The sequence below is a fragment of the Nerophis ophidion genome, linkage group LG05 (assembly GCF_033978795.1).
Source record: "Nerophis ophidion isolate RoL-2023_Sa linkage group LG05, RoL_Noph_v1.0, whole genome shotgun sequence".
Taxonomy (NCBI): Eukaryota; Metazoa; Chordata; class Actinopteri; order Syngnathiformes; family Syngnathidae; genus Nerophis; species Nerophis ophidion.
The window spans coordinates 15090912-15117129 of NC_084615.1; the positions used below are offsets into that span (position 1 = coordinate 15090912).

At 42.8% G+C, this 26218-nt stretch overlaps 2 protein-coding genes and 1 long non-coding RNA gene across 9 annotated transcripts in view; 2 read left to right on the forward strand and 1 right to left on the reverse strand.

The window, feature by feature from the left end:
- The window catches only part of ubxn1 (UBX domain protein 1), a 22903-nt gene extending 16554 nt beyond the window's left edge, over positions 1 to 6349 (forward strand). For 3 of the 4 annotated variants that reach the window (XM_061900163.1, XM_061900164.1, XM_061900165.1), the window contains exons 6-10: positions 1689 to 1880; positions 3428 to 3479; positions 3588 to 3689; positions 5206 to 5389; positions 5431 to 5531. In XM_061900163.1, the coding sequence (XP_061756147.1) occupies positions 1689 to 1880; positions 3428 to 3479; positions 3588 to 3689; positions 5206 to 5389; positions 5431 to 5516 (616 nt within the window). In that variant the 3' untranslated portion in view covers positions 5517 to 5531. Of the gene's footprint in view, positions 1 to 1688; positions 1881 to 3427; positions 3480 to 3587; positions 3690 to 5205; positions 5390 to 5430; positions 5532 to 6054 lie in introns of those variants that run through there. The other variant, XM_061900167.1, reaches the window with a different exon arrangement.
- si:ch211-114c17.1 (pre-mRNA-processing factor 39) overlaps positions 6347 to 26218 on the reverse strand; it is a 24799-nt gene continuing 4927 nt past the window's right edge. For all 4 annotated transcript variants that reach the window (XM_061900159.1, XM_061900160.1, XM_061900162.1 and 1 more), the window contains 14 exons: positions 23997 to 24526; positions 23783 to 23908; positions 22044 to 22162; positions 18549 to 18716; positions 16493 to 16667; positions 16314 to 16418; positions 14640 to 14751; positions 14462 to 14568; positions 13466 to 13592; positions 13127 to 13398; positions 9143 to 9327; positions 9001 to 9075; positions 6685 to 6862; positions 6347 to 6618 (listed from right to left, as the gene is read on the reverse strand). In XM_061900159.1, the coding sequence (XP_061756143.1) occupies positions 6556 to 6618; positions 6685 to 6862; positions 9001 to 9075; positions 9143 to 9327; positions 13127 to 13398; positions 13466 to 13592; positions 14462 to 14568; positions 14640 to 14751; positions 16314 to 16418; positions 16493 to 16667; positions 18549 to 18716; positions 22044 to 22162; positions 23783 to 23908; positions 23997 to 24526 (2342 nt within the window). In that variant the 3' untranslated portion in view covers positions 6347 to 6555. The remainder of the gene's footprint in view (positions 6619 to 6684; positions 6863 to 9000; positions 9076 to 9142; positions 9328 to 13126; positions 13399 to 13465; positions 13593 to 14461; positions 14569 to 14639; positions 14752 to 16313; positions 16419 to 16492; positions 16668 to 18548; positions 18717 to 22043; positions 22163 to 23782; positions 23909 to 23996; positions 24527 to 26218) is intronic.
- Positions 15972 to 23685, forward strand: LOC133552733 (uncharacterized). The gene is made up of 3 exons (XR_009806757.1): positions 15972 to 16737; positions 18321 to 18437; positions 20885 to 23685. It is a non-coding gene; the product is annotated as an uncharacterized LOC133552733 (long non-coding RNA).

Below are 26218 nucleotides of genomic sequence, written 5' to 3' on the forward strand. Positions count from 1 at the left end.
AGTCATTGTCTCATTGTCTTTGTGACTTGTTATCTTCTCCAAGTCATTGTCTTTGTGACTTATCTTCTCCAAGTCATTGTCTTTGTGACTTGTTATCTTCTCCAAGTCATTGTCTTTGTGACTTGTTATCTTCTCCAAGTCATTGTCTTTGTGACTTGTTGTCTTCTCCAAGTCATTGTCTTTGTGACTTATCTTCTCCAAGTCATTGTCTTTGTGACTTATCTTCTCCAAGTCATTGTCTCATTGTCTTTGTGACTTGTTATCTTCTCCAAGTCATTGTTTTTGTGACTTGTTATCTTCTCCAAGTCATTGTCTTTGTGACTTATCTTCTCCAAGTCATTGTCTCATTGTCTTTGTGACTTATCTTCTCCAAGTCATTGTCTCATTGTCTTTGTGACTTGTTATCTTCTCCAAGTCATTGTCTCATTGTCTTAGTGACTTCTTATCTTCTCCAAGTCATTGTCTTTGTGACTTATCTTCTCCAAGTCATTGTCTTTGTGACTTGTTATCTTCTCCAAGTCATTGTCTTTGTGACTTGTTATCTTCTCCAAGTCATTGTCTTTGTGACTTATCATCTCCAAGTCATTGTCTTTGTGACTTATCTTCTCCAAGTCATTGTCTCATTGTCTTTGTGACTTGTTATCTTCTCCAAGTCATTGTTTTTGTGACTTGTTATCTTCTCCAAGTCATTGTCTTTGTGACTTGTTATCTTCTCCAAGTCATTGTCTCATTGTCTTTGTGACTTGTTATCTTCTCCAAGTCATTGTCTCATTGTCTTAGTGACTTCTTATCTTCTCCAAGTCATTGTCTTTGTGACTTATCTTCTCCAAGTCATTGTCTTTGTGACTTGTTATCTTCTCCAAGTCATTGTCTTTGTGACTTGTTATCTTCTCCAAGTCATTGTCTATGTGACTTGTTAGCTTCTCCAAGTCATTGTCTTTGTGACTTGTTATCTTCTCCAAGTCATTGTCTTTGTGACTTATCTTCTCCAAGTCACTGTCTTTGTGACTTGTTATCTTCTCCAAGTCATTCTTTGTGACTTATCTTCTCCAAGTCATTGTCTTTGTGACTTGTTATCTTCTCCAAGTCATTGTCTTTGTGACTTGTTAGCTACTCCAAGTCATTGTCTTTGTGACTTATCTTCTCCAAGTCATTGTCTTTGTGACTTGTTATCTTCTCCAAGTCATTGTCTTTGTGACTTGTTCTCCAAGTCATTGTCTTTGTGACTTGTTAGCTTCTCCAAGTCATTGTCTGTTACTTGTTATCTTCTCCAAGTCATTGTCTTTGTGACTTGTTATCTTCTCCAAGTCATTGTCTTTGTGACTTGTTATCTTCTCCAAGTCATTGTCTTTGTGACTTGTTAGCTTCTCCAAGTCATTGTCTTTGTGACTTGTTATCTTTTCCAAGTCATTGTCTTTGTGACTCGTTATCTTCTCCAAGTCATTGTCTTTGTGACTTATCTTCTCCAAGTCATTGTCTTTGTGACTTGTTATCTTTTCCAAGTCATTGTCTTTGTGACTCATTATCTTCTCCAAGTCATTGTCTTTGTGACTTGTTATCTTCTCCAAGTCATTGTCTTTGTGACGTGTCATCTTCTCCTGAAGTGATGGTGTGATAAAAGCATTCTAGAAATTAACACACGAGTGTGTGTGTGTGTGTGTGTGTGTGTGTGTGTGTGTGTGTGTCAGGCTGGAGGAGCTGATGCGGGTGAAGCAGGCGGAGCGGCGAGAGCGCGAGCGTGCGGAGGAGCTGGAGCGAGAGAAGCAGCGCAGGAAACAAGGACAAGAACTGCAGCACATCCGTCAGAAGATACAAGATGATGACATGAGGAAGATGGCCCAGCTCAGGAACAAAGAGAAGATGGAGGACAAGCTGGCCAGGTGAGAGGACGCACTGCCACTACCACCACTACTGCCACTACCACCACCACTACTGCCACCACTACTACTACTACTACTGCCACTACCACCACCACTACTACCACTATCATCACCACCACTACTACTACTACTACCACCACCACTACTACTATTACTACTACCACCACCACTACTACTACTACCACCACCACCACCACCACCACTAGTACCACCACAACTACTACTACCACCACCACCACCACCGCCACTACCACCACCACTACTACTACTACTGCCACTACCACCACCACCACCACCACTACTACTACTGCCACTACCACCACCACTACTACCACTATCATCACCACCACCACCACTACTACTACTACTACTACTACTACCACCACCACCACTACTACTACTACTACTACTACCACCACCACTACTACTACTACTACTACCACCACCACCACCACTACTACTGCCACTACCACCACCACTACTACCACTATCATCACCACCACCACTACTACTACTACCACCACTAGTACCACCACAACTACTACTACCACCACCACTAGTACCACCACCACCACCACCACTACTACTACTACCACCACTACTTCTACTACTACCACCACTACTACCACTATCATCACCACCACTACTACTACTACCACCACTGCCACTACCACCACCACCACTACTACTACCACCACTACTACCACTATCATCACCACCACCACTGCCACTACCACCACCACCACTACTACTACTACCACCACTACTACCACTATCATCACCACCACTACTACTACTACTACCACCACTGCCACTACCACCACCACCACTACTACCAGTACCACCACCACCACCACCACTACTACTACTACCACCACCACTACTAGTAGTACAACCACCACTACTACTACCACCACTACTACTACTGCCACTACCATCACCACCACTCGCATAGCTCGGTTGGTAGAGCGGCCGTGCCAGCAACTTGAGGGTTGCAGGTTCGATTCCCGCTTCCGCCATCCTAGTCACTGCCGTTGTGTCCTTGGGCAAGACACTTTACCCACCTGCTCCCAGTGCCACCCACACTGGTTTAAATGTAAATTAGATATTGGGTTTCACTATGTAAAGCGCTTTGAGTCACTAGAGAAAAGCGCTATATAAATATAATTCACTTCACTACAACTACTACCACCACCACCACTGCCACTACAACCACCACCACCACCAGTAGCACCACCACCACCACTACTACTACTACTGCCATCACCACGACTAGTACCACCATCACCTCTATCACCACTACTGCCACTACCACCAACACTACAACTACTTCTACTACCACCACCGCCAAAACTACCACCAATACAACCACCAGTACCACCATCACTACCGCCAGTACCACCACCACTACCAGTTCACAGTACAACCACCAGTACCACCACCACTACCAATTATCAGTACCACCACCACTACTACCACCACCACCAGTACCAGTTATCAGTACCAGTAGGAACATGCTAGAACTCACCTGCTGTCTTGTCCTGCAGGCAGAGGGTGAAGGAGAAGATCGCACGAGACCGAGAGGAGAGAGCACAGAAGGTACTGAGCACACCTTTACCTCTCTCTTTTCCTCCTGTTTCACATCAACTCTCTCTCTCTCTCTCTTTCTTTTCCTCCTGTTTCACATCAACTATCTCTCTCTCAAAGTTTGGAGGCAGTGGAATTTCTAGCACCAGCACCAGCACCAGCACCACAGTCCTGCCCAGCCCTCAGCCACCTACCAGAGACTATGACCAGTCCAGGATACAGGTGAGCAGCCACAACAGAGTATGACCAGTGTAGAATACAGGTGAAGGTGGGCACTAAGAGAGCGTATGACCAGTGTAGAATACAGGTGAGGTTGGGCATTAAGAGTATGACCAGTGTAGAATACAGGTGAGGGTGGGCATTAAGAGAGAGTATGACCAGTGTAGAATACAGGTGAGGGTGGGCATTAAGAGAGAGTATGACCAGTGTAGAATACAGGTGAGGTTGGGCATTAAGAGTATGACCAGTGTAGAATACAGGTGAGGGTGGGCATTAAGAGAGAGTATGACCAGTGTAGAATACAGGTGAGGGTGGGCATTAAGAGTATGACCAGTGTAGAATACAGGTGAGGGTGGGCATTAAGAGAGAGTATGACCAGTGTAGAATACAGGTGAGGGTGGGCACTAAGAGAGAGTATGACCAGTGTAGAATACAGGTGAGGGTGGGCACTAAGAGAGAGTATGACCAGTGTAGAATACAGGTGAGGGTGGGCATTAAGAGAGAGTATGACCAGTGTAGAATACAGGTGAGGGTGGGCACTAAGAGAGAGTATGACCAGTCCAGGATACAGGTGAGCAGCCACAACAGAGTATGACCAGTGTAGAATACAGGTGAGGGTGGGCACTAAGAGAGCGTATGACCAGTGTAGAATACAGGTGAGGTTGGGCATTAAGAGTATGACCAGTGTAGAATACAGGTGAGGGTGGGCATTAAGAGAGAGTATGACCAGTGTAGAATACAGGTGAGGGTGGGCATTAAGAGTATGACCAGTGTAGAATACAGGTGAGGGTGGGCATTAAGAGAGAGTATGACCAGTGTAGAATACAGGTGAGGGTGGGCACTAAGAGAGAGTATGACCAGTGTAGAATACAGGTGAGGGTGGGCACTAAGAGAGAGTATGACCAGTGTAGAATACAGGTGAGGGTGGGCATTAAGAGAGAGTATGACCAGTGTAGAATACAGGTGAGGGTGGGCACTAAGAGAGAGTATGACCAGTCCAGGATACAGGTGAGCAGCCACAACAGAGTATGACCAGTGTAGAATACAGGTGAGGGTGGGCACTAAGAGAGAGTATGACCAGTGTAGAATACAGGTGAGGTTGGGCATTAAGAGTATGACCAGTGTAGAATACAGGTGAGGGTGGGCATTAAGAGAGAGTATGACCAGTGTAGAATACAGGTGAGGGTGGGCATTAAGAGTATGACCAGTGTAGAATACAGGTGAGGGTGGGCATTAAGAGTATGACCAGTGTAGAATACAGGTGAGGGTGGGCATTAAGAGAGAGTATGACCAGTGTAGAATACAGGTGAGGGTGGGCATTAAGAGTATGACCAGTGTAGAATACAGGTGAGGGTGGGCACTAAGAGAGAGTATGACCAGTCCAGGATACAGGTGAGCATTACAAGAGAGTATGAGCAGTTTAGGATACAGGTGAGGGTGGGCACGTGTTTTAACACTGCACACACTGACCGTGCAATGAGAAAGAGCATGACGATACAGGTGTTTATGTTAACGACAGGTGCGTCAGCTGGACGGCTCCACCATCACAGCGGTGTTCAAGGCCCAGGAGCCACTAGCAGCGGTGCGCGTGTACGTGCAGGTGAACGGCAACACCCCCGAGGGTCAGGACTTCACGCTGCTGTCTCCTTACCCCCGTCATGTCTACACTGAACTGGACATGGAGAAGCCCCTCAAAGAGCTGGGTGAGACTTGCTCATACTTTCACTTTCACTTTCCTCCTCAGGCTTGGTGCCTTCAGCTGTGCTAAACTGTTCCTCATACTTTCACTTTCACTTTGCTCCTCAGGCTTGGTGCCTTCAGCTGTGCTAAACTGTTCCTCATACTTTCACTTTCACTTTGCTCCTCAGGCTTGGTGCCTTCACCTGTGCTACACTGTTCCTCATTCTTTCACTTTCCTCCTCAGGTTTGGTGCCTTCAGCTGTGCTACACTGTTCCCCATTCTTTCACTTTCCTCCTCAGGCTTGGTGCCTTCAGCTGTGCTAAACTGTTCCTCATTCTTTCACTTTCCTCCTCAGGCTTGGTGCCTTCAGCTATGCTAAACTGTTCCTCATTCTTTCACTTTCCTCCTCAGGCTTGGTGCCTTCAGCTGTGCTAAACTGTTCCTCATTCTTTCACTTTCCTCCTCAGGCTTGGTGCCTTCAGCTGTGCTACACTGTTCCTCATACTTTCACTTTCCTCCTCAGGCTTGGTGCCTTCAGCTGTGCTAAACTGTTCCTCATACTTTCACTTTCCTCCTCAGGCTTGGTGCCTTCAGCTGTACTACACTGTTATTCTTTCACTTTCCTCCTCAGGCTTGGTGCCTTCAGCTGTGCTAAACTGTTCCTCATACTTTCACTTTCCTCCTCAGGCTTGGTGCCTTCAGCTGTGCTGGTGGTCACCAAAAAGTGAAGAGCTGAGAAGGCAGATGTGCTCCGTGAGCCTACCTCCCTCCCCACAAGAAGTGGACTGTGTGCTGGACAAGATGTTTGAAGGTGATGAGAGCGGAACGAGTGATTCTTCCATGGTCACCTCTGGTAACTTTTTGATTTCAAAGGGCCTCACGTTTCCTTCACAACATCCTCATTTGCTGAGATTCCACTTTGGCAGTTTTGTAAGTCAGGACATGCAGGAATGACTTGAAATAAAGCCGACTTGCAGAGTTATTGTTTTCATCCCTTCGACACATTTATTTGTTCACAGCCTAAAATAATGCAAAGAAATGTAGTTGAGCTGGAGCTTTTCAAAATGAAACTGAAAAAGACATCAATATAAAAATAGTTTCCACTTCTTTCAACACCCATGCAGGGCAAGCTTTCCTCTTCATGGGAACAGTTTGTTGTCAAGGCAACCTTACGGTTAGCTGGGCGGGTTAGTAGCCCTGGTGGTAGTAGTTCCAGGTGTTCTGGTAGCCGTAACCCTTGTATTGTGGTTGCTATGGCGACATGAAAGGCCGTAATGAACAAGTGTAAATGTCAGAATGCGCTCCAGTGGTTGCTACCTGGTAGCGGGTGCTGCTGTACGCGCCGTAGCCAGCCTGGACGCTGGTGTTGGCGCTCACCGCCGGGGTGGTGGACGTGGTCACGGTGGTGGTGGTGGTGGGGGTGGGGGCTGGTGCAGGTGCGACCACCACCGCTGAGGCGTCATCACCTTTGCTCTTTTTCTCTGGCTTTTCATCCCTGGGGGAATGAAGAGTGAAAAAAGTTAGTAACATTTTGTGGCACTCAGGGGTTTCATTGGACAGAGGATTTTCATTTGAACAACATTTTTAAATGGTTCCTTCACTTAGAACAGAATGGCAGCACGACACACAAACTAGAAGAGGCAATTTCTGAAGGGATAGTGTGGTAACGCTCCAATGCTGAAGTAGAAGTGACATGCTGACAGAATGTACAAACCCCGTTTCCATATGAGTTGGGAAATTGTGTTAGATGTAAATATAAACGGAATACAATGATTTGCAAATCCTTTTCAACCCATATTCAGTTGAATATGCTACAAAGACAACATATTTGATCTTCAAACTCATACGCATTTTTTTTTTGGGGCAAATAATCATTAACTTTAGAATTTGATGCCAGCAACACGTGACAAAGAAGTTGGGAACAGTGGAAATAAATACTGATAAAGTTGAGGAATGCTCATCAAACACTTATTTGGAACATCCCACAGGTGTGCAGGCTAATTGGGAACAGGTGGGTGCCATGATTGGGTATAAAAGCAGCTTCCATGAAATGCTAAGTAATTCACAAACAAGGATGGGGTGAGGGTCACCACTTTGTAAGCAAATTGTCGAACAGTTTTAGAACAACATTTCTCAAGGAGCTATTGCAAGGAATTTAGGGATTTTACCATCTACGGTCTGGGATATCATCAAAAAGTTCAGAGAATCTGGTGAAATCACCGCACGTAAGCGATGATATTACGGACCGTTGATCCCTCAGGCGGTACTGCATCAAAAAACCGACATCAGTGTGTAAAGGATATCACCACATGGGCTCAGGAACACTTCATTAAACAACTGTCAGTAACTATATTTGGTCGCTACATCTGTAAGTGCAAGTTAAAACTCTACTATGCAAAGCAAAACCCTTTTATCAACAACACCCAGAAACAGATGCATGTTGGAGTAGAAAAGATGTGTGAATGTTTAGAGCATTCACACAATGAGTACAAGGTCAGATTGAAAATGACATTTTTTATGAGACTCAAACTAACACAAAGTTTGCTGTTAAGACTTGAGTGGGACTTTCCACTTGGACTATTTGTCACACGATGCTCTTACTTGCCCACTCAAAGCATGCAGCTCACCTCTGTACTCTTCTCTACTCAAGTGAAAAAGGTGATGTTGGAACGCTTCACATGTTTGCTAAGGACGGGCTTTTTCGTATTGGCGGACACAGGCCTGGTCAAAAGTTTACATACACTTGTAAAGGACATGTCATCACATGGACAAAGATAAGACCTTCTGGAGGAAAGTTCTGTGGTCAGATGAAACAAAAACGGAGCTGTTAGGCAACAATTCCTAGTGACGGAGATAGATATCTACATATATCCATATTTAAAAGTTGTTTCTTGTCTTCAGTCATATTTGAAATAGCTAGTGTTCCATCTTGTACTTTTTTTGATATTTTCCCTATCTCATGACCTATGGTACACTGTAGACAACCTTGAGCTTGGAATGCAGGAGTAGCAATACTCCTTCCTATTTCTTTCTGTCTCCAGCTGAGGAAAACAATAGATATTGTGTGTATTCACTCTGTGGGGGGGGGGGCAAGACTTCTGTAGTGTAGTGATCAACTAAGGCGATGCGAATTGAATCTGTTGTTACATGGGTTGGTCTCCCGAAGCTTTGGAATAAAATGTCAAAATACCTATTCTGTCTGGGATTCATTTAAAATCAGTTTATGTGTCATAAAAAGAACTTGGGGTTGACCAGCAACTTAAATTCCCTCGGAGGAACATCTGTTCCAAACGCAACACCAGCAAAATGGTGAGGCCTTTCATCCCAGGAACACCATTCCTACCGTCAAGCAAGGTGGATTACTTGCCAAAGGACAAACATTGCTGTTTGTATACTTTTGATTGCTCACATTTTCAGTAGAGACATAAATTCATAAAAGAAGCAAACTTCATGAATGTTTTTTGTGAGCAACAAGTATGTGCTCCAATCACTACATCACAAATAAAATAAGAGTTGTAGAAAAGATTGGAAAGTCAAGACAGCCATGACATCATGTTCTTTACAAGTGTACGTAGACTTTTGAGCAGGAGTGTAAGTTATAATTAAGAATATTCCAATGAAAGAGTCTCCTACCCTTTTTCCGCCGGCCTCTTAGTCCCGCCGAGCTCCTTGATCAGCTTCTGGTGGTCCTCGTAGACGCACAGCACCCTGGGAGAGGACACGCAGAGAGACAGGCGGTGAAGTGAAGGAATAAGTGGACGGGTGTGAGCTTGACCTCTTGATGCAGTTGCAGTACTCCTCCACAAACTGCAGGTGGCGCTGGGAGAAGCGGAGCTTGATGTTTGGGGGGAGGGGCGCCGCTAGGGCCTGCCTCACACACTGCTGCACCGCCTCCACCGAGGACCACGGCTCGCCATCCAGCTCCAACTCCAACCAGTTCAGGTACAGCTTGTCATTGTCCTGGAGGACAGGAAGTAGAACACTTTGTAGGGCATCACCACTCCAATCCAATGCACGAGATGTCTATCCAGTTTATCGCTTAACTTTGTGTTCCCATGAACTCCTGGCGAGGAGATCTTACCAAGCAAAAAGCTGGTAAAACTCTACTGTGTACGATGGGAAGCGAAATGAAGGTGTCGATTTTTTAAATCTATTGTGAGCCACAGGAAGATCTTGTCTTAGACCAAGATCTACGAAGCGTAGAGGAAGCAGGACCTGACCCCAGCTCCAGGCATCTTTTCTTTAAACTGGTTTGTGACCGAGTGTTAGAATAATTGTTTCTAAATTATCACAAAAAACTCTATTAGATTGTGTTCCTGACAAGAAGACAAAAGGCTGTCTTTGAAACCAACCAAGAAGAAGGCTTGTAGACCTCCACTGGGACTTCAAAGCGGACGGATGGCAGGATTTGCCCAACTTCCAGAGGAACTCTTTTTGAAGTATTTTACTAACTCTTATTTGAACTATTTTATGGGGACTCTTTTTAAACTACTCAGTGGCCTAGTGGTTAGAGTGTCCGCCCTGAGATCGGTTGGTTGTGAGTTCAAACCCCGGCCGAGTCATACCAAAGACTATAAAAAAATGGGACCCATTGCCTCCCTGCTTGGCACTCAGCATCAAGGGTTGGAATTGGGGGTTAAATCACCATAAATGATTCCCGGGCGCGGCACCGCTGCTGCCCACTGCTCTCCTCACCTCCCAGGGGGCTATCAAGGGGATGGGTTGAATGCAGAAGACAAATTTCACCACACCTAGTGTGTGTGTGACAATCATTGGTACTTTAACTAACTTTTTGACGAACTCTCTTCTAACTGTTCGGTAACTGAAGGCAACACTGTTTACGACCACTTCCCTCAGGAAGCAGCTGTGGGAAGGGTGTGGGAGTAAGTCAAATAAAGAAGGAGGACTACGATCTTTTGGCAGAGCGTGGTGCAGGACTGTACAGAAAGTACAGTGGCCATGTCTCTCCTCAGATCTGAGTCCAAATTTAATTCTGTCTCTGTTTGATTCTTTGCCTTTTGTCTTGTTTAATAGATGTCATCAGTGTTAGAACCTGACACCGAGTGCAACAGCTTTTTATGACCCCCTCACCCCTTAGAAACAGCTGTTGCTAAGTAATCAGGGAAAGTCCAAATGAAAGAGGAGGCGTGCAACCATTGTGTCAGAGCGTGATGGAAGACTGCACAAGAGTACAGCCCAGACGTTTCTCTTCATGAGCCAATTTGAATCCTGTACCTGTTTAACTCCTTGCTTCCTGCCTGTTTAATAGATGTCATGGGGGTCTGAAGCTGACACACACATCGTTGTGTGATCCACTGTGTGGGATGCAGCACTCTTTATATTTATTTGGTCAAGTATAACACTTACTTTTTTTAAACACATATGTATCTTACCTAGGCCTTCAGTGATGACTTCAATGATTATGGGTCATTGTAAGTTTAATGTATGGTAAGAAGGTGTATTATGGGTCATTGTATGTTTAATGGTAAGAAGGTGTATTATGGGTCATTGTATGTTTAATGGTAAGAAGGTGTATTATGGGTCAGTGTATGTTTAATGTAAGAAGGTGTATTATGGGCCATTGTATGTTTAATGGTAAGAAGGTGTATTATGGGTCAGTGTATGTTTAATGGTAAGAAGGTGTATTATGGGTCATTGTATGTTTAATGGTAAGAAGGTGTATTATGGGTCATTGTATGTTTAATGGTAAGAAGGTGTATTATGGGTCAGTGTATGTTTAATGTAAGAAGGTGTATTATGGGCCATTGTATGTTTAATGGTAAGGTATATTATGGGTCATTGTATGTTTAATGTATGGTAAGAAAGTGTATTATGGGTCATTGTATGTTTAATGGTAAGAAGGTGTATTATGGGTCATTGTATGTTTAATGGTAAGAAGGTGTATTATGGGTCATTGTATGTTTAATGGTAAGAAGGTGTATTATGGGCCATTGTATGTTTAATGGTAAGAAGGTGTATTATGGGTCAGTGTATGTTTAATGGTAAGAAGGTGTATTATGGGTCATTGTATGTTTAATGGTAAGAAGGTGTATTATGGGTCATTGTATGTTTAATGGTAAGAAGGTGTATTATGGGTCAGTGTATGTTTAATGTAAGAAGGTGTATTATGGGCCATTGTATGTTTAATGGTAAGGTATATTATGGGTCATTGTATGTTTAATGTATGGTAAGAAAGTGTATTATGGGTCATTGTATGTTTAATGGTAAGAAGGTGTATTATGGGTCATTGTATGTTTAATGGTAAGAAGGTGTATTATGGGTCAGTGTATGTTTATTGGTAAGTTGTAGTATGGGTCATTGTATGTTAAATGGTAAGGTGTATTATGGGTCAGTGTATGTTTAATGGTAAGAAGGTGTATTATGGGTCATTGTATGTTTAATGGTAAGAAAGTGTATTATGGGCCAAAGTATGTTTAATGTAAGAAGGTGTATTATGGGCCATTGTATGTTTAATGGTAAGGTGTATTATGGGTCATTGTATGTTTAATGTATGGGAAGAAAGTGTATTATGGGTCATTGTATGTTTCATGGTAAGAAGGTGTATTATGGGTCATTGTATGTTTAATGGTAAGGTGTATTGTGGGTCAGTGTATGTTTAATGGTAAGGTGTAGTATGGGTCATTGTATGTTAAATGGTAAGGTGTATTATGGGTCAGTGTATGTTTAATGGTAAGAAGGTGTATTATGGGTCATTGTATGTTTAATGGTAAGAAAGTGTATTAGGGGTCAGTGTATGTTTAATGGTAATAAGAAGTATTATGGGTCATTGTATGTTTAATGGTAAGAAGGTGTATTATGGGTCAGTGTATGTTTAATGTAAGGTGTATTATGGGTCATTGTATGTTTAATGTATGGTAAGAAAGTGTATTATGGGTCATTGTATGTTTAATGGTAAGAAGGTGTATTATGGGTCAGTGTATGTTTAATGGTAAGGTGTAGTATGGGTCATTGTATGTTAAATGGTAAGGTGTATTATGGGTCAGTGTATGTTTAATGGTAAGAAGGTGTATTATGGGTCAGTTTATGTTTAATGGTAAGGTGTAGTATGGGTCATTTTATGTTAAATGGTAAGGTGTATTATGGGCCAGTGTATGTTTAATGGTAAGGTGTATTATGGGTCAGTGTATGTTTAATGGTAAGAAGGTGTATTATGGGTCAGTTTATGTTTAATGGTAAGAAGGTGTATTATGGGTCATTGTTAAGAAGGTGTATTATGGGTCAGTGTATGTTTAATGGTAAGAAGGTGTATTATGGGTCATTGTTAAGAAGGTGTATTATGGGTCAGTGTATGTTTAATGGTAAGAAGGTGTATTATGAGTCATTGTTAAGAAGGTGTATTATGGGTCAGTGTATGTTTAATGGTAAGAAGGTGTATAATGAGTCATTGTATTTTTAATGGTAAGAATGTGTATTATGGGTCAATGTATGTTTAATGGTAAGAAGGTGTATTATGGGTCATTGTTAAGAAGGTGTATTATGGGTCCTTATTTGGCTGAATGGGGCCACAGTTTTTGACCTCGCTCTCTCTTCCTGGCTGTATTTTCTCTCTCCATGTTTAGTTTCACTTGGTGATGGTTTGACATTTTGAAAAGAGGAAGTGGGGAGAAGGAAGAGGAGAAAGTGGAGGAGTGTCAAGCTGAGGCTTCATTAGCAAACTAGTTGAATGCATTTTTAAGAAGGTATTTATCATTTGGAGCCTAAATGCCCTCCCGGGTTGAATACTTGCTGCTGTCCTCACCGGACTGATCTCCAGCGCCTCCTGCAGAACCCTGCGAGCTCTGCTGGGGTTCCTGCAGATCTTCAGCAGCAAGCGGGCCAGCTTGATGGAGTAGAAGGCGTGCAAGGCGGGCTTCTCCTTGGACTGGACCAGCGCCTCCTGCAGCAGAACTTGGGCCTGCTGGAGCTGGCCCGCCCTCCTCTCCAAGGCCACCCTGCGCAGACGCACCACCGCCAGACCAGGGGTGTTCTTCTCCAGGGCCTCCAGCACTCGCCGGGCCTGGGCCGGGTCACCTGCGGGCCGGAGAGAGGCCCAGTGAGACGTGGAAGGTTACAACGGAGTGAAGGTGGACCAATGTACCGTGTTTTTCCTCAAAGGTGGCCCACTGCATGTGGAGTTTGGGTCTGCCGGGCAGGTGGATCTCACAGGCTCGCTTGTAGACGCCACGAGTCCTGCTCACACTCACTGGCTCCAGGTACTCCAAGTACTGAACACACACATGAACAGAAATGCTGGAAGCTTTTTCAATGTCCCGATACTCAAATATGAGGTCCTCTCCAAGGTTCTCATAGTCATCCTTGTCACCGACGTCCCACTGGATGTGAATTCTCCTTGCCCTTATGTGGGTTCTTCTGAGGATGTTGTAGTGGTTTGTGCAGCCCTTTGAGACACTTGTGATTTAGGGCTATATAAATAAACATTGATTGATTGATTGATTGATATTCTACATTCTATTCTATGCACAGTAGATGGCAGCATTGTCCTGTTTAAGAGTGTCACAAGTTAACAACATTGGAGCTTACGGCAGACGAAAATATGACTGCTGTTGTTGTGTGTTATTATCGGGCTGGGAGGACTTTAATGAGACTGCCTAACAATAAACCCGCATAATAAACCAAGAACACGCCCTCGATCATTCTACAGTTATAACGTCATTGGGCAGACACACCCTTTATACTGTGGGAATGCGGACGTGAAAACAGACTGTCGACACGTCACTCAGGTCCGCTTGGGGCCGGAGGGGGCGTGGCCTCCAGCTCCGTCTGAATTTCGGGAGAGGCGCTTAATTTCGGGAGTCTCCCGGAAAATCCGTGACGGTTGGCAGGTATGCTTACTGGTGTCTTTGATGTGTTATGAAGTTGTCAGGCGCACATTACTGGCATCAAACTCCATGAACCATTTTTGACGCCAACGTCAAACCGGTTTCACTCCACCGAGTTCCTGTTGTTTGAAACAAGTTCTCCCCAATGTGCCGTGTTTAAAAATGAGGTGCGTTTACTGTGTCATGGCTGGAAGATGAGAACCTAGCAACATCACGGCATGATAGCGTCAAAATGAAACTTGGCATTCTCTTACCTTGCTCCAGAACTCCTGGTAAAGTGCACAGGCGATGAGGCAGCGCTCAAAGAGAACACAAACTCTGTGGTGGACGTCGGTCTCCTCTTTACCGGCTGCCTCCGTCTCTGCACACATGCACAGCGGTCACATGCCCTGCTTCACGCTTCCAACCTGAGTCCATGTGGGTCACTTGTACTGTGGTCTGCAGGGTCTTGCTTCTGCTGAGACATCTCCCAGTCCAGGTAGGAGTGCCAGCCTTGCAGCTGTGTGTGATCCAGCGGCCTCACGTGGAAATACGGACGTTTGAGCTGCGTGGAAGAAAACACTGTGGTTTAGAGCGCATGGCGGGGCTGCACCATTCATCAAATCATTCACCATTCATCAAATCCACATCGAGGTTTTAACGAGTGCCGTAAATAACCGCAATGTTTGTTGCTTCAAAAAGGAAGAAAGACGTCTTACTTAACAGAACAGAGTGAGCCCTATTTTCAGTTATTCACAACCTTTGTACAGTGGGGCAAAAAAGTATTTAGTCAGCCGCCGATTGTGCAAGTTCTCCCACTCAAAATGATGACAGAGGTCTGTAATTTTCGTCATAGGTACACTTCAACTGTGAGAGACAGAATGTAAAAAAAAAGCCAGGAATTCACATTGTAGGAATTTTAAAGAATTTATTTGTCAATTATGGTGGAAAATAAGTATTTGGTCACTTCAAACAAGGAAGATCTCTGCCAATTTTAGAGAAAAAATACAACCTTAAAAATGATTTTAGGATTTTTAAACACATATACATTTTTACCTTTTAAATTCCTTCCTCTTCTTTCCTGACAATTTAAATCAATGTTCAAGTATTTTTTTTTTGTAAAGAATAATAAATACACTTTAATTTAATTCTTCATTTTAGCTTCTTTTTTTTCTCGACGAAGAATATTTGTGAAATATTTCTTCAAACTTTTTATGATTAAAATTCCCAAAAAATATTCTGGCAAATCTAGGAAATCTTTAAAATCAAATTTAAATCTTATTTCAAAGTCTTTCGGATTTCTTTTAAAATTTTTGTTCTGGAAAATCTAGAAGAAATAATCATTTGTATTTGTTAAAAATATAGCTTGGTCCAATTTGTTAAATATTCTAACAAAATGCAGATTGGATTTTAACCTATTTAAAACATGTCATCAAAATTCTAAAATGAATCTTAATCAGGAAAAATTACTAATGATGTTCCATACATTCTTTTTAAAAAAAAATTCAAAAAGATTCAAATTAGCTAGTTTTTCTCTTTTTTTTTTCGGTTGAATTTTTAATTTTAAAGAATCGAAATTGAAGATAAACTATGTTTCAAAATAAAATGTTCACTTTTTTTGTGTTTTCTCTACTTTTAACCCGTTCAATTAAGTGTTTTTTTCATCATTTATTCCCTACAAAACTTCCGTAAAAGGAAAAAAAATGTACGACGGAATGACAGACAGAAATACCCATTTTTTTATGTATGTATATAAATTTATTTACTAAAGGTAAATTGAGCAAATTGGCTATTTCTGGCAATTTCTTTAAGTAGCCCTTCGCATTAATCAGTACCCAAGAAGTAGCTCTTGGTTTCAAAAAGGATGGTGACCCCTGCTGTAGACACAAGTCTGTCTGCATGAAGCCCAATAAGTCAATGATTGCATATTCTTCTCACGTGTGGCACGTTGAGACAAGAATATGTTGATGAGCTGTAAGAGTAACGTGTCTTCCCTCACTCCTTATTTTCACTTTTGTGCATTTTATATAAAAATCGCTATCCCAATTTTGGGGGGAGAATGTCAACGAGGTGCAGCCCTACAGCAGAATAAGGTACAGGAAGCAAAGAGAAGTGGTGCTGACTCACAGCGTCTTCAAAGTTCCATCTCTTACGGACTTCCTCCTCGTTCTTGCGGTAGACCAGGTCCCTGCGACGCAACACCTCTTCTCGGATTCTCTGCATCATTTCCTCCTGAGCAGAGGCGACACCAACACCATCATGCTGATGACCTCAGCTCAACTTTGAAGCAGCGAGAAGACCCTCACAGTGTCCACGCCCTCGGGTGTGGCGGGCTCGTCCTCCCCGGGGGGCCGCTCGTCGTCCTTCTCCTTGGCCTTCTCCTCCACTCGCTGGCTCTTACGGCACAGGGCCCTCACCTCCTGGTACTCCTCCTGCGAGAGCACTTCCTTGGGGGGTTGGCTGCTCACGTGTGCTTTCAACCTGAGACAAGATGCATCATGGGACTTGTGACATCGCCACAGTCCTGGAATATCAACACTTTCTTCATAGAGTAAGAGAACTACAAACCCCGTTTCCATATGAGTTGGGAAATTGTGTTAGATGTAAAAATAAAACAGAATACAATGATTTGCAAATCCTTTTCAACCCATATTCAAGTATATGCTATACGAAGACAAGATATTTGATATTCAAACTCATAAAATGTACTCTTTTTTTGCAAATAATAATAAACTTAGAATTTCATGGCTGCAACACATGCCAAAATAGTTGGGAAAGGGCATGTTCACCACTGTGTTACATCACCTTTTCTTTTAACAACACTCAATAAACGTTTGGGAACTGAGGAAACTAATTGTTGAAGCTTTGAAAGTGGACTTATTTCCCATTCTTGTTTTATGTAGAGCTTCAGTCGTTCAAAGTCTCCGCTGTCGTATTTTACGCTTCATAATGCGCCACACATTTTCCATGGGAGACAGGTCTGGACTGCAGGCGGGCCAGGAAAGTACCTGCACTCTTTTACTACGAAACCATGCTGTTGTAACATGTGGCTTGGCATTGTCTTGCTGAAATAAGCAGGGGCGTCCATGATAACGTTGCTTGGATGACAACATATGTTGCTCCAAAACCTGTATGGACCATTCAGCATTAATGGTGCCTTCACAGATGTATAAGTTACCCATGCCTTGGGCACTAATACACCCCCAACAACAATCCGGATGCTTATTTTCCTCTTTGTTCCGGAGGACACCACATCCACAGTTTCCAAATATAATTTGAAATGTGGACTCGTCAGACCACAGAACACTTTTCCACTTTGCATCAGTCCATCTTAGATGAGCTCGGGCCCAGCAAAGCTACGGGCGTTCCTGGGTGTTGTTGATAAATGGGTTTTGCTTTGCACAGCAGTTTTAAATTGCACTCACAGATGTAGCGACCAATTGTAGTTGCTGACAGTGGTTTTATGAAGTGTTCCTGAGCCCATGTGGTGATATCCTTTACACACCGATGTCGGTTTTTTGTGCGGTACCGCCTGAGGGCTCAAAGGTGCGTAATATCATCGCTTACGTGCAGTGATTTCTCCAGATGCTCTGAACCTTTTGATGATTTTATGGACCGTAGATGGTAAAATCCCGAAATTCCTTGCAATAGCGCGTTGAGAAATGTTGTTCTAAAACTGTTCGACAATTTGCTTACAAATTGGTGACCCTCACCCCATCCTTGTTTGTGAATTACTTAGCATTTCATGGAAGCTGCTTTTATACCCAATCATGGCACCCACCTGTTCCCAATTAGCCTGCACACCTGTGGGATGTTCAAAATAAGTGTTTGATGAGCATTCCTCAACTTTATCAGTATTTATTGCCACCTTTCCCAACTTCTTTGGCACGTGTTGCTGGCATCAAATTCTAAAGTTAATGATTAGTTGCAAAAAAAAAAAAAAATAAAGTTTATGAGTTTGAACATCAAATATGTTGTCTTTGTAGCATATTCAACTGAATATGGGTTGAAAATGATTTGCAAATCATTGTATTCTGTTTATATTTACATCTAACACAATTTCCCAACTCATATGGAAACAGGGTTTGTATCTTTAATACTAGTTTTACTGATTACTTGTCCCTGTTCCTTTAGCTCACATCTCTGCTCTGCGCTACCACAACTTGGACTACTGGAGCTAGCTAGCATAACCCGGAATATCCGCCTTTACTGGCTGCTATCTCGGCCTTCTTGACCAGCCTTTCCTCCCAGGTCAGTTGTCTCGTTGTAAAAGTTAGATCTAATGAGGCGAGCTTGGTGGTGCACGGCAATGTGCTGGTAGGTTGAGGTACCAACAGGTACCATTACACCCCTATGACTTACTTGTGGTAATGGGTGCTGTACGACTGAGTGGGAACTCTGAGAACTCGGTCCAGGATGGCTACGGCCTTCCCCACGTGGCCTTGCTCCTTCTCCCACTCCCCATAGAGCTCCCACAGCCGGTCTGAGTGGAACTCCAGGCCTGCGGTCCCAACTGCATCCTCAAACACACTGAAAGAGAAGTGGAGGTGGCGTGTTTACATAACTCACTCAGGCAATACTTACCACCCGTACCACACACAGAACTAGGGCTGCACAGGGTTGGAACGTTTCCAGTAAATTTTTACCACAGGAAGTTAAAGGCCTACTGAAATGAGGTTTTCTTATTTAAACGGGCATAGCAGGTCCATTTTATGTGTCATACTTGATCATTTTGCCATATTTTTGCTGAAAGGATTTAGTAGAGAACATCCACGATAAAGTTTGCAACTTTTGGTCGCTAATAAAAAAGCCTGGCCTTTACCGGAAATAGCAGACGATGTGCGCGTGACGTCACGGGTTGTGGAGCTCCTCACATCTGAACATTGTTTACAATCATAGCCAGCAGCAGCTAGAGCTATTCGGACCGAGAAAGCGACAATTTCCCCATTAATTTGAGCGAGGATGAAAGATTCGTGGATGAGGAAATTTAGAGTGAAGGAATAGGGAAAAAAAAGGCGATTGCAGTGGGAGCGACTCAGATGTTCTTAGACACATTTTGATTGATTGATTGATTGATTGATACTTTTATTAGTAGATTGCACAGTTCAGTACATATTCCGTACAATTGACCACTAAATGGTAACACCCGAATAAGTTTTTCAACTTGTTTAAGTCGGGGTCCACGTTAATCAATTCATGCTACAAATATATACTATCAACATCATAAAGTCATCACACAAGTTAATCATCATAGTTTGTACATTGAATTATTTACATTATTTACAATCCGGGGGGTGGGATGAGGAGCTTTGGTTGATATCAGTACTTCAGTCATCAACAATTGCATCAACAGAGAAATGTGGACATTGAAACAGTGTAGGTCTTGTTTAGTAAGATATGTACAGCCAGCAGAGAAGATAGTGAGTTCAGATAGCATAAGAACAAGTATATACATTAGAAGTACATTTGAGTTGTTTATAATCCGAGGAGATGGGATGTGAATGGAGGAAGGTATTAGTAAAGTGTTGAAGTTGCCTGGAGGTGTTGTTTTAGAGCGGTTTTGAAGGAGGATAGAGATGCACTTACTTTTATATTTACTAGGATAACTCTGGAAAATCCCTTATCTGCCTATTGTGTTGCTAGTGTTTTAGTGAGATTAAATAGTATCTGAAAGTTGGAGGGGAGTGGCCACAGGTGTGTTGATGCCAGAGCAGGGGTAGGGAACCTATGGCTCGCGAGCCAGATGTGGCTCTTTTGATGACTGCATCTGGCTCTCGGATAAATCTGAGCTGACATCGCTTGACACGATAAGTAATGAATAATTCCACTTGCTAAAAATAACGTTCAAAATATAAAATATTCTCATGCTTTTTTATGTTCAAGAAGTTGCGTTAATGGTAAGAAGTAATTTATTTATTATTGGTTAGTGTGAGGCTTGCCCTCCTGGGGGTTCTTCAGACCACCAAGCACCGACATGAGAGCCTGTTTCCGGGTTACAATATTGTTTTATTTTTCAATTATACAAAAAAAGAAGGGAAAAACCAAAGGAAAAATAATCAAGACAGCAGAAACAAAAGGAAGAAAAAAAAGATTAAAAAACAAATTTAAAATGAAAAATAAATGAGAAAAACCAAAAAGAAAAACAACCAGAAAAATTATAGAAAAAACAAAAACATAAAAGGGAAAAACCAAAGGAAAAAAAATAAGACAACAAAAACAAAAAAAAGATTAAAAAACAAATGAAAAACAATAAATTAATAAGATTAAAAAAAATGAAGAAAAAGAACGAGAAAAATTATACAAAAAACACAAAGCAAAAATAAAAAGGGAAAAAACAAAGCAAAAAAGTTAAGTCAACAAAAACAAAAGAAAAAAAGAATAAAAGAAATCAAAAATTGGCTCCAGTTTCAACCCCGTCTCTCCTCCTGGTTGCTGGTTATAACAGAGCGACAGGTGATTAGATAACAAGGCCCAGATGGGCCATCTACACACCTGTCGCTGATTTCGAGGCCGGTCCTGGCACACCCTGCTTCGCTCCAGGCCCGCAGGCCACATCCCCTCCACAGTTAGCATCAGAATAACAATGTTATTCCAAAGTATAAGAGACTTATTATACTCTAGAAATGTTGGTCTTACTTTAAAATGCACGTGTTTAGTTGTATTCAGTGTTAAAAAAAAAAATTATATGGCTCTTACAGAAATACATTTCTCAGCCAAAAAGGTTCCCGACCCGTGCGCCAGAGTCTCTGAGGGAAGTCACGGCAGCTGCAGCAGGATAGAAGCGCCGCTGATGTCTCCGGTAAGAGCTGACTTATTACCACAATCTTCTCACCGAAAACTGCCGGTTGACATGTCGTCGGGATCCATGTTCGCTTGACCGCTCTGATCCATAGTAAAGCTTCACCTCCGGGAATTTTAAACAAGGAAACACCGGCTGTGTTTGTGTGGCTAAAAGCTAAAAGCTTCCCACCTCCATCTTTCTACTTTGACTTCTCCATTATTAATTGAACAAATTGCAAAAGATTCAGCAACACAGATGTCCAGAATTCTGTGTAATTATGCCATTATAGCAGACTACTTACAGCTTGGATCGGGCTGGAAAATAATGTCCGCTACGACCCGAGACGTCAAACGCACGCGTTATCATTCCGCGATGTTTTCAACACGACACTTCGCGGGAAATTTGAAATTGCAATTTAGTAAACTAAAAAGGCCGTATTGGCATGTGTTGCAATGTTAATATTTCATCATTGATATATAAACTATCAGATTGCGTGGTCGGTAGTAGTGGCTTTCAGTAGGCCTTTAACAGCACAGAATTACATAACATAAATAAAATTAATAAGTTATCATGTCTACGTAAAATAAATAATATAGCTGTGCAAATAATACAAAATGTATCAAACTCATAAAAAAATGCATTTGCATTTCCATGACCCGCCCTATCTTGCCTCTGATTGGCCTGTCCCTAACCAATGTAAACAACCAACCAATCATGGAGGTTTTTATACTCTTGGAAGGAGGAAGGAGAGGGGTTTAGTAGCCCGAACAAATAAGCAGGGTTTGGTCATTTTAACATGAAATAAATTATATCGATATTACAATATTTCTTTAATTCATATCTTGTTAAAAAACATATTGATATATCTTACAAACTCCATATATCGCCCAGCCCTAAGTCTGACTGATTTCCATTTTTTTTGGTCAAGTCTGTATTTTATTTCCTTCTAAAAACTCGAGCAAAAAAATGCAGTGAAAAGTAAAGAAAAAAGACACCTGATGGATGTTTGGCACTCTCTGCAGTTGAGTATACAAAACAGCCACCATAGTGCATGTTGTGCTTGTGCTGGCACACACCTGCGCATATGCTGAGGTGAGTCGGGCAGGCTCATGTCCAGGATTCCCAGCAGCAGGTTGATGTAGTGGATCCACAAGTCTACACTGAGAGGGATGGCCTGCAGACCCTGGACACACACCTGGCGACACAAACCACCTCTTGAGAGTACGCCCGTGTGGTACAAGAAGCTGGCATCTGTGTTGTACAAACCCCGTTTCCATATGAGTTGGGAAATTGTGTTAGATGTAAATATAAACAGAATACATATTCAGTTGAATATGCTACAAAGACAACATATTTGATGTTCAAACCGATAAACATTTTTTTTGTGTGCAAATAATCAACTTTAGAATTTGATGCCAGCAACACGTGAAAAAGAAGTTGGGAAAGGTGGCAATAAATAATGATAAAGTTGAGGAATGCTCATCAAACACTTATTTGGAACATCCCACAGGTGTGCAGGCTAATTGGGAACAGGTGGGTGCCATGATTGGGTATAAAAGCAGCTTCCATGAAATGCTAAGTAATTCACAAACAAGGATGGGGTGAGGGTCACCACTTTGTAAGCAAATTGTCGAACAGTTTTAGAACAACATTTCTCAACGAGCTATTGCAAGGAATTTCGGGATTTTACCATCAACGGTCCGTAAAATCATCAAAAGGTTCAGAGAATCTGGAAAAATCACTGCACGTAAGCGATGATATTACGGACCGTTGATCCCTCAGGTGGTACTGCATCAAAAACCGACACCAGTGTGTAAAGGATATCACCACATGGGCTCAGGAACACTTCATAAAACCACTGTCAGTAACTACAGTTGGTCGCTACATCTGTAAGTGCAAGTTAAAACTCTACGATGCAAAGCATAACCCATTTATCAACAACACCCAGAAACACCGCCAGCTTTGCTGGGCCTGAACTCATTGATGATGGACTGATGCAAAGTGGAAAAGTGTTCTGTGGTCTGACGAATCCACATTTCAAATTATATTTGGGAACTATGGATGTGGTGTCCTCCGGAACAAAGAGAAAACTAAACACCCGGATTGTTATAGGTGCAAAGTTCGGAAGCCAGCATATGTGATGGTATGGGGGTGTATTAGTGTCCAATGCATGGGTAACTTACACATCTGTGCAGGCACCATTAATGCTGAATGGTCCACACAGGCTTTGGAGCAACATATGTTGTCACCCAAGCAACGTTATCATGGACGCCCCTGTTTATTTCAGCAAGACAATGCCAAGCCACGTGTTACAACAGCGTGGCTTCGTAGTAAAAGAGTGCAAGTAGTTTTCTGGCCTGCCTGCAGTCCAGACCTGTCTGCCATCGAAAACGTGTGGCGCATTATGAAGCGTAAAATACGACAGCGGAGACCCCGGACTGTTGAAGGACTGAAGCTCTACATAAAACAAGAATGGAAAAGAATTCCACTTTCAAAGCTTCAACATTTAGTTTCCTCAGTTCCCAAACGTTTATTGAGTGTTGTTAAAAGAAAAGGTGATGTAACACAGTGGTGAACATGCCCTTTCCAGACTACTTTGGCACTTTTTGCGGCCATGAAATTCAAAGTAAATTATTATTTGCAAAAAGACATAAAGTTTATGAGTTTGAACATCAAATATCTTGTCTTTGTAGTGCATTCAACTGAATTTGGGTTGAAAAGGATTTGCAAATCATTGTATTGCGTTTATATTTACATCTAACACAATTTCCCAACTCATATGGAAACGGGGTTTGTAAAATTGAGATCTGTTTACTTCCAGCGCTTTGTCGTCGTTACCAGCGCGGCGCTCCAAGTCAGCATATTTCTTCCAGTAGCCGTAGCAGAGGGGATAGCGGGCCAGGAACGCCACCAGGGCTCTCCGAGACGCCGCAAAGTGTCGCTGAGAAGAAAGAAATAGTGTCGGACATTTTACGCGCTAAGAGATATGAACTCATGTGGGGTTGAAAGGCAGATGTTCCATGGTTCACCTCTTGTTCGCAGTATTTCAACAGGTTAGTCCAGCTGGAGAAGTCTTGGGGGATGCTGTGTGCCGCCTCCCACAGACCTTCAAAGTCTTCTGGCATGTCATCATAGTCCTCTTCCGCAGCTGGAGGACCTCCAGAGTCTGCTGCCATGTCACCACGGTCCTGGTCCGCAGCTGGAGGACCTCCAGAGTCTGCTGCCATGTCATCATAGTCCTCTTCCGCAGCTGGAGGACCTCCAGAGTCTGCTGCTATGTCATCATAGTCCTGGTCCGCAGCTGGAGGACCTTCAGAGTCTGCTGCCATGTCACCACGGTCCTGGTCCGCAGCTGGAGGACCTTCAGAGTCTGCTGCCATGTCACCACGGTCCTGGTCCGCAGCTGGAGGACCTCCAGAGTCTGCTGACATGTCACCATCGTCCTCGTCTGCGGCTGGAGAAAGACCGATGGGAAAACCATCTGGGTCGTCAGAGGAATCGGTGTTCTCACTTGACATCTCTGGAAGAAGTTTTGTGGGAACCTCAGCGACTTCCATGGCTGTAGAGAGGAAATAAAAAGGCACATCAATCCAGACTGAAGGACATTTGTCACTTTGGCCTTCATGTCCACCATTCTGGGAGTGAAGCTATCATGTTGTGTAGTCAGTACTCTGCAGTGCTGCTTCTTCTCATTTAGAGCAAAAACTGGTACTTGACTTTGTGAACCAGACTGATACTAAGACCCAGTTTAAGTATTAAATGGCAGGTCCCTAACTAACAATCTCTAACTCATGGGTGTCAAACTCTGGCCCGCGGGCCAAATCTGGCCAGCCGTGTAATATAATTTGGCCCTTGAGGCAATATCAATTTAGCATTAGAGCTGGCCCGCCCGTGTTATACAGCGTCGGTGCCGCTCTAACACCGCGTTCACCGCTAATACTCATACTTGCCAACCCTCCTAATTTTCCTGGTAGACTCCCGAAGTTCAGTGCCCCTCCCGAAAAACTCCCGGGGCAACCATTCTCCCGAATTTCTACCGATTTCCACCTGGACAACTATATTGGGGGCGTGCATTTAAGGCACTGCCTTTAGCGTTCTCTACAACCTGTCGTCACGTCCGCTTTTCCTCCATACTGACAGCATGTCACATAATATTTGTGGCTACTACACACACACGCACAAGTGAATGCAATGCATACTTGGTCAACAGCCATACAGGTCACACTGAGGGTGGCCGTATAACCAACTTTAGCACTGTTACAAATATGCGCCACACTCTGAACCCACACCAAACAAGAATGACAAACACATGTCGGGTGAACATCCGCTCCGTAACACAACAGAATAAATACCCAGAACCCTTTGCAGCACTAACTCTTCCGGGAAACTTCCAGCAAACTGACCAATAAATAACGTTTTATTCATGCATTTTCTCTTGCTCCTTCAAGGCTTGAATGTTTGGTTCATTCATTATTGTTATTTTATTTTCAAATGTATTATTAGCCTGTGGAAAATATTTGATATTTACCTCAGAAGATTGCAAATAGAAAAAAGGCATAACATTTTAATTTAAATTGTATTTGATATGCCATTGATATTTTTTTTAATCCATCCATCCATCCATTTTCTACCGCTTATTCACTTTCGGGGTCGCTATTTGAAACTGGATTTTTGCATGTCACTAAAGTTATATAAGCCTTGCTTGTTCAATATTCAATGCAAAACTTGTTTGGGTCCCTAATAAAAAGGTTAATTTGTTCAACCTTGGCCCGCGGCTTTGTTCCGTTTAAAATTTTGGCCCACTCTGTATTTGAGTTTGACACCCCTGCTCTAACTAGTCACGGTTGGTCCCTAACTAGTCACGGTTGGTCCCTAACTAGTCATTGCTGGTCCCTAACTAACAATCTCTGACTAGTCGTGGTATTATTGGAGATAGTTGAATGTTGAGTGGTATTATTGGAGGTAGTTGAATGTAGAGTGGTTTTATTGGAGGTAGTTGAATGTAGAGTGGTATTATTGGAGGTAGTTGAATATATTGGAGGTAGTTGATTGTAGAATGGTGTTATTGGAGGTAGTTGAATGTAGAGTAGTATTATTGGAGGTAGTTGAATGTAGAATGGTATTATTGGAGGTAGTTGAATGTAGAGTGGTTTTATTGGAGGTAATTGAATGTAGAGTGGAATTATTGGAGGTAGTTGAATGTAGAATGGTGTTATTGGAGGTAGTTGAATGTAGAGTGGTGTTATTGGAG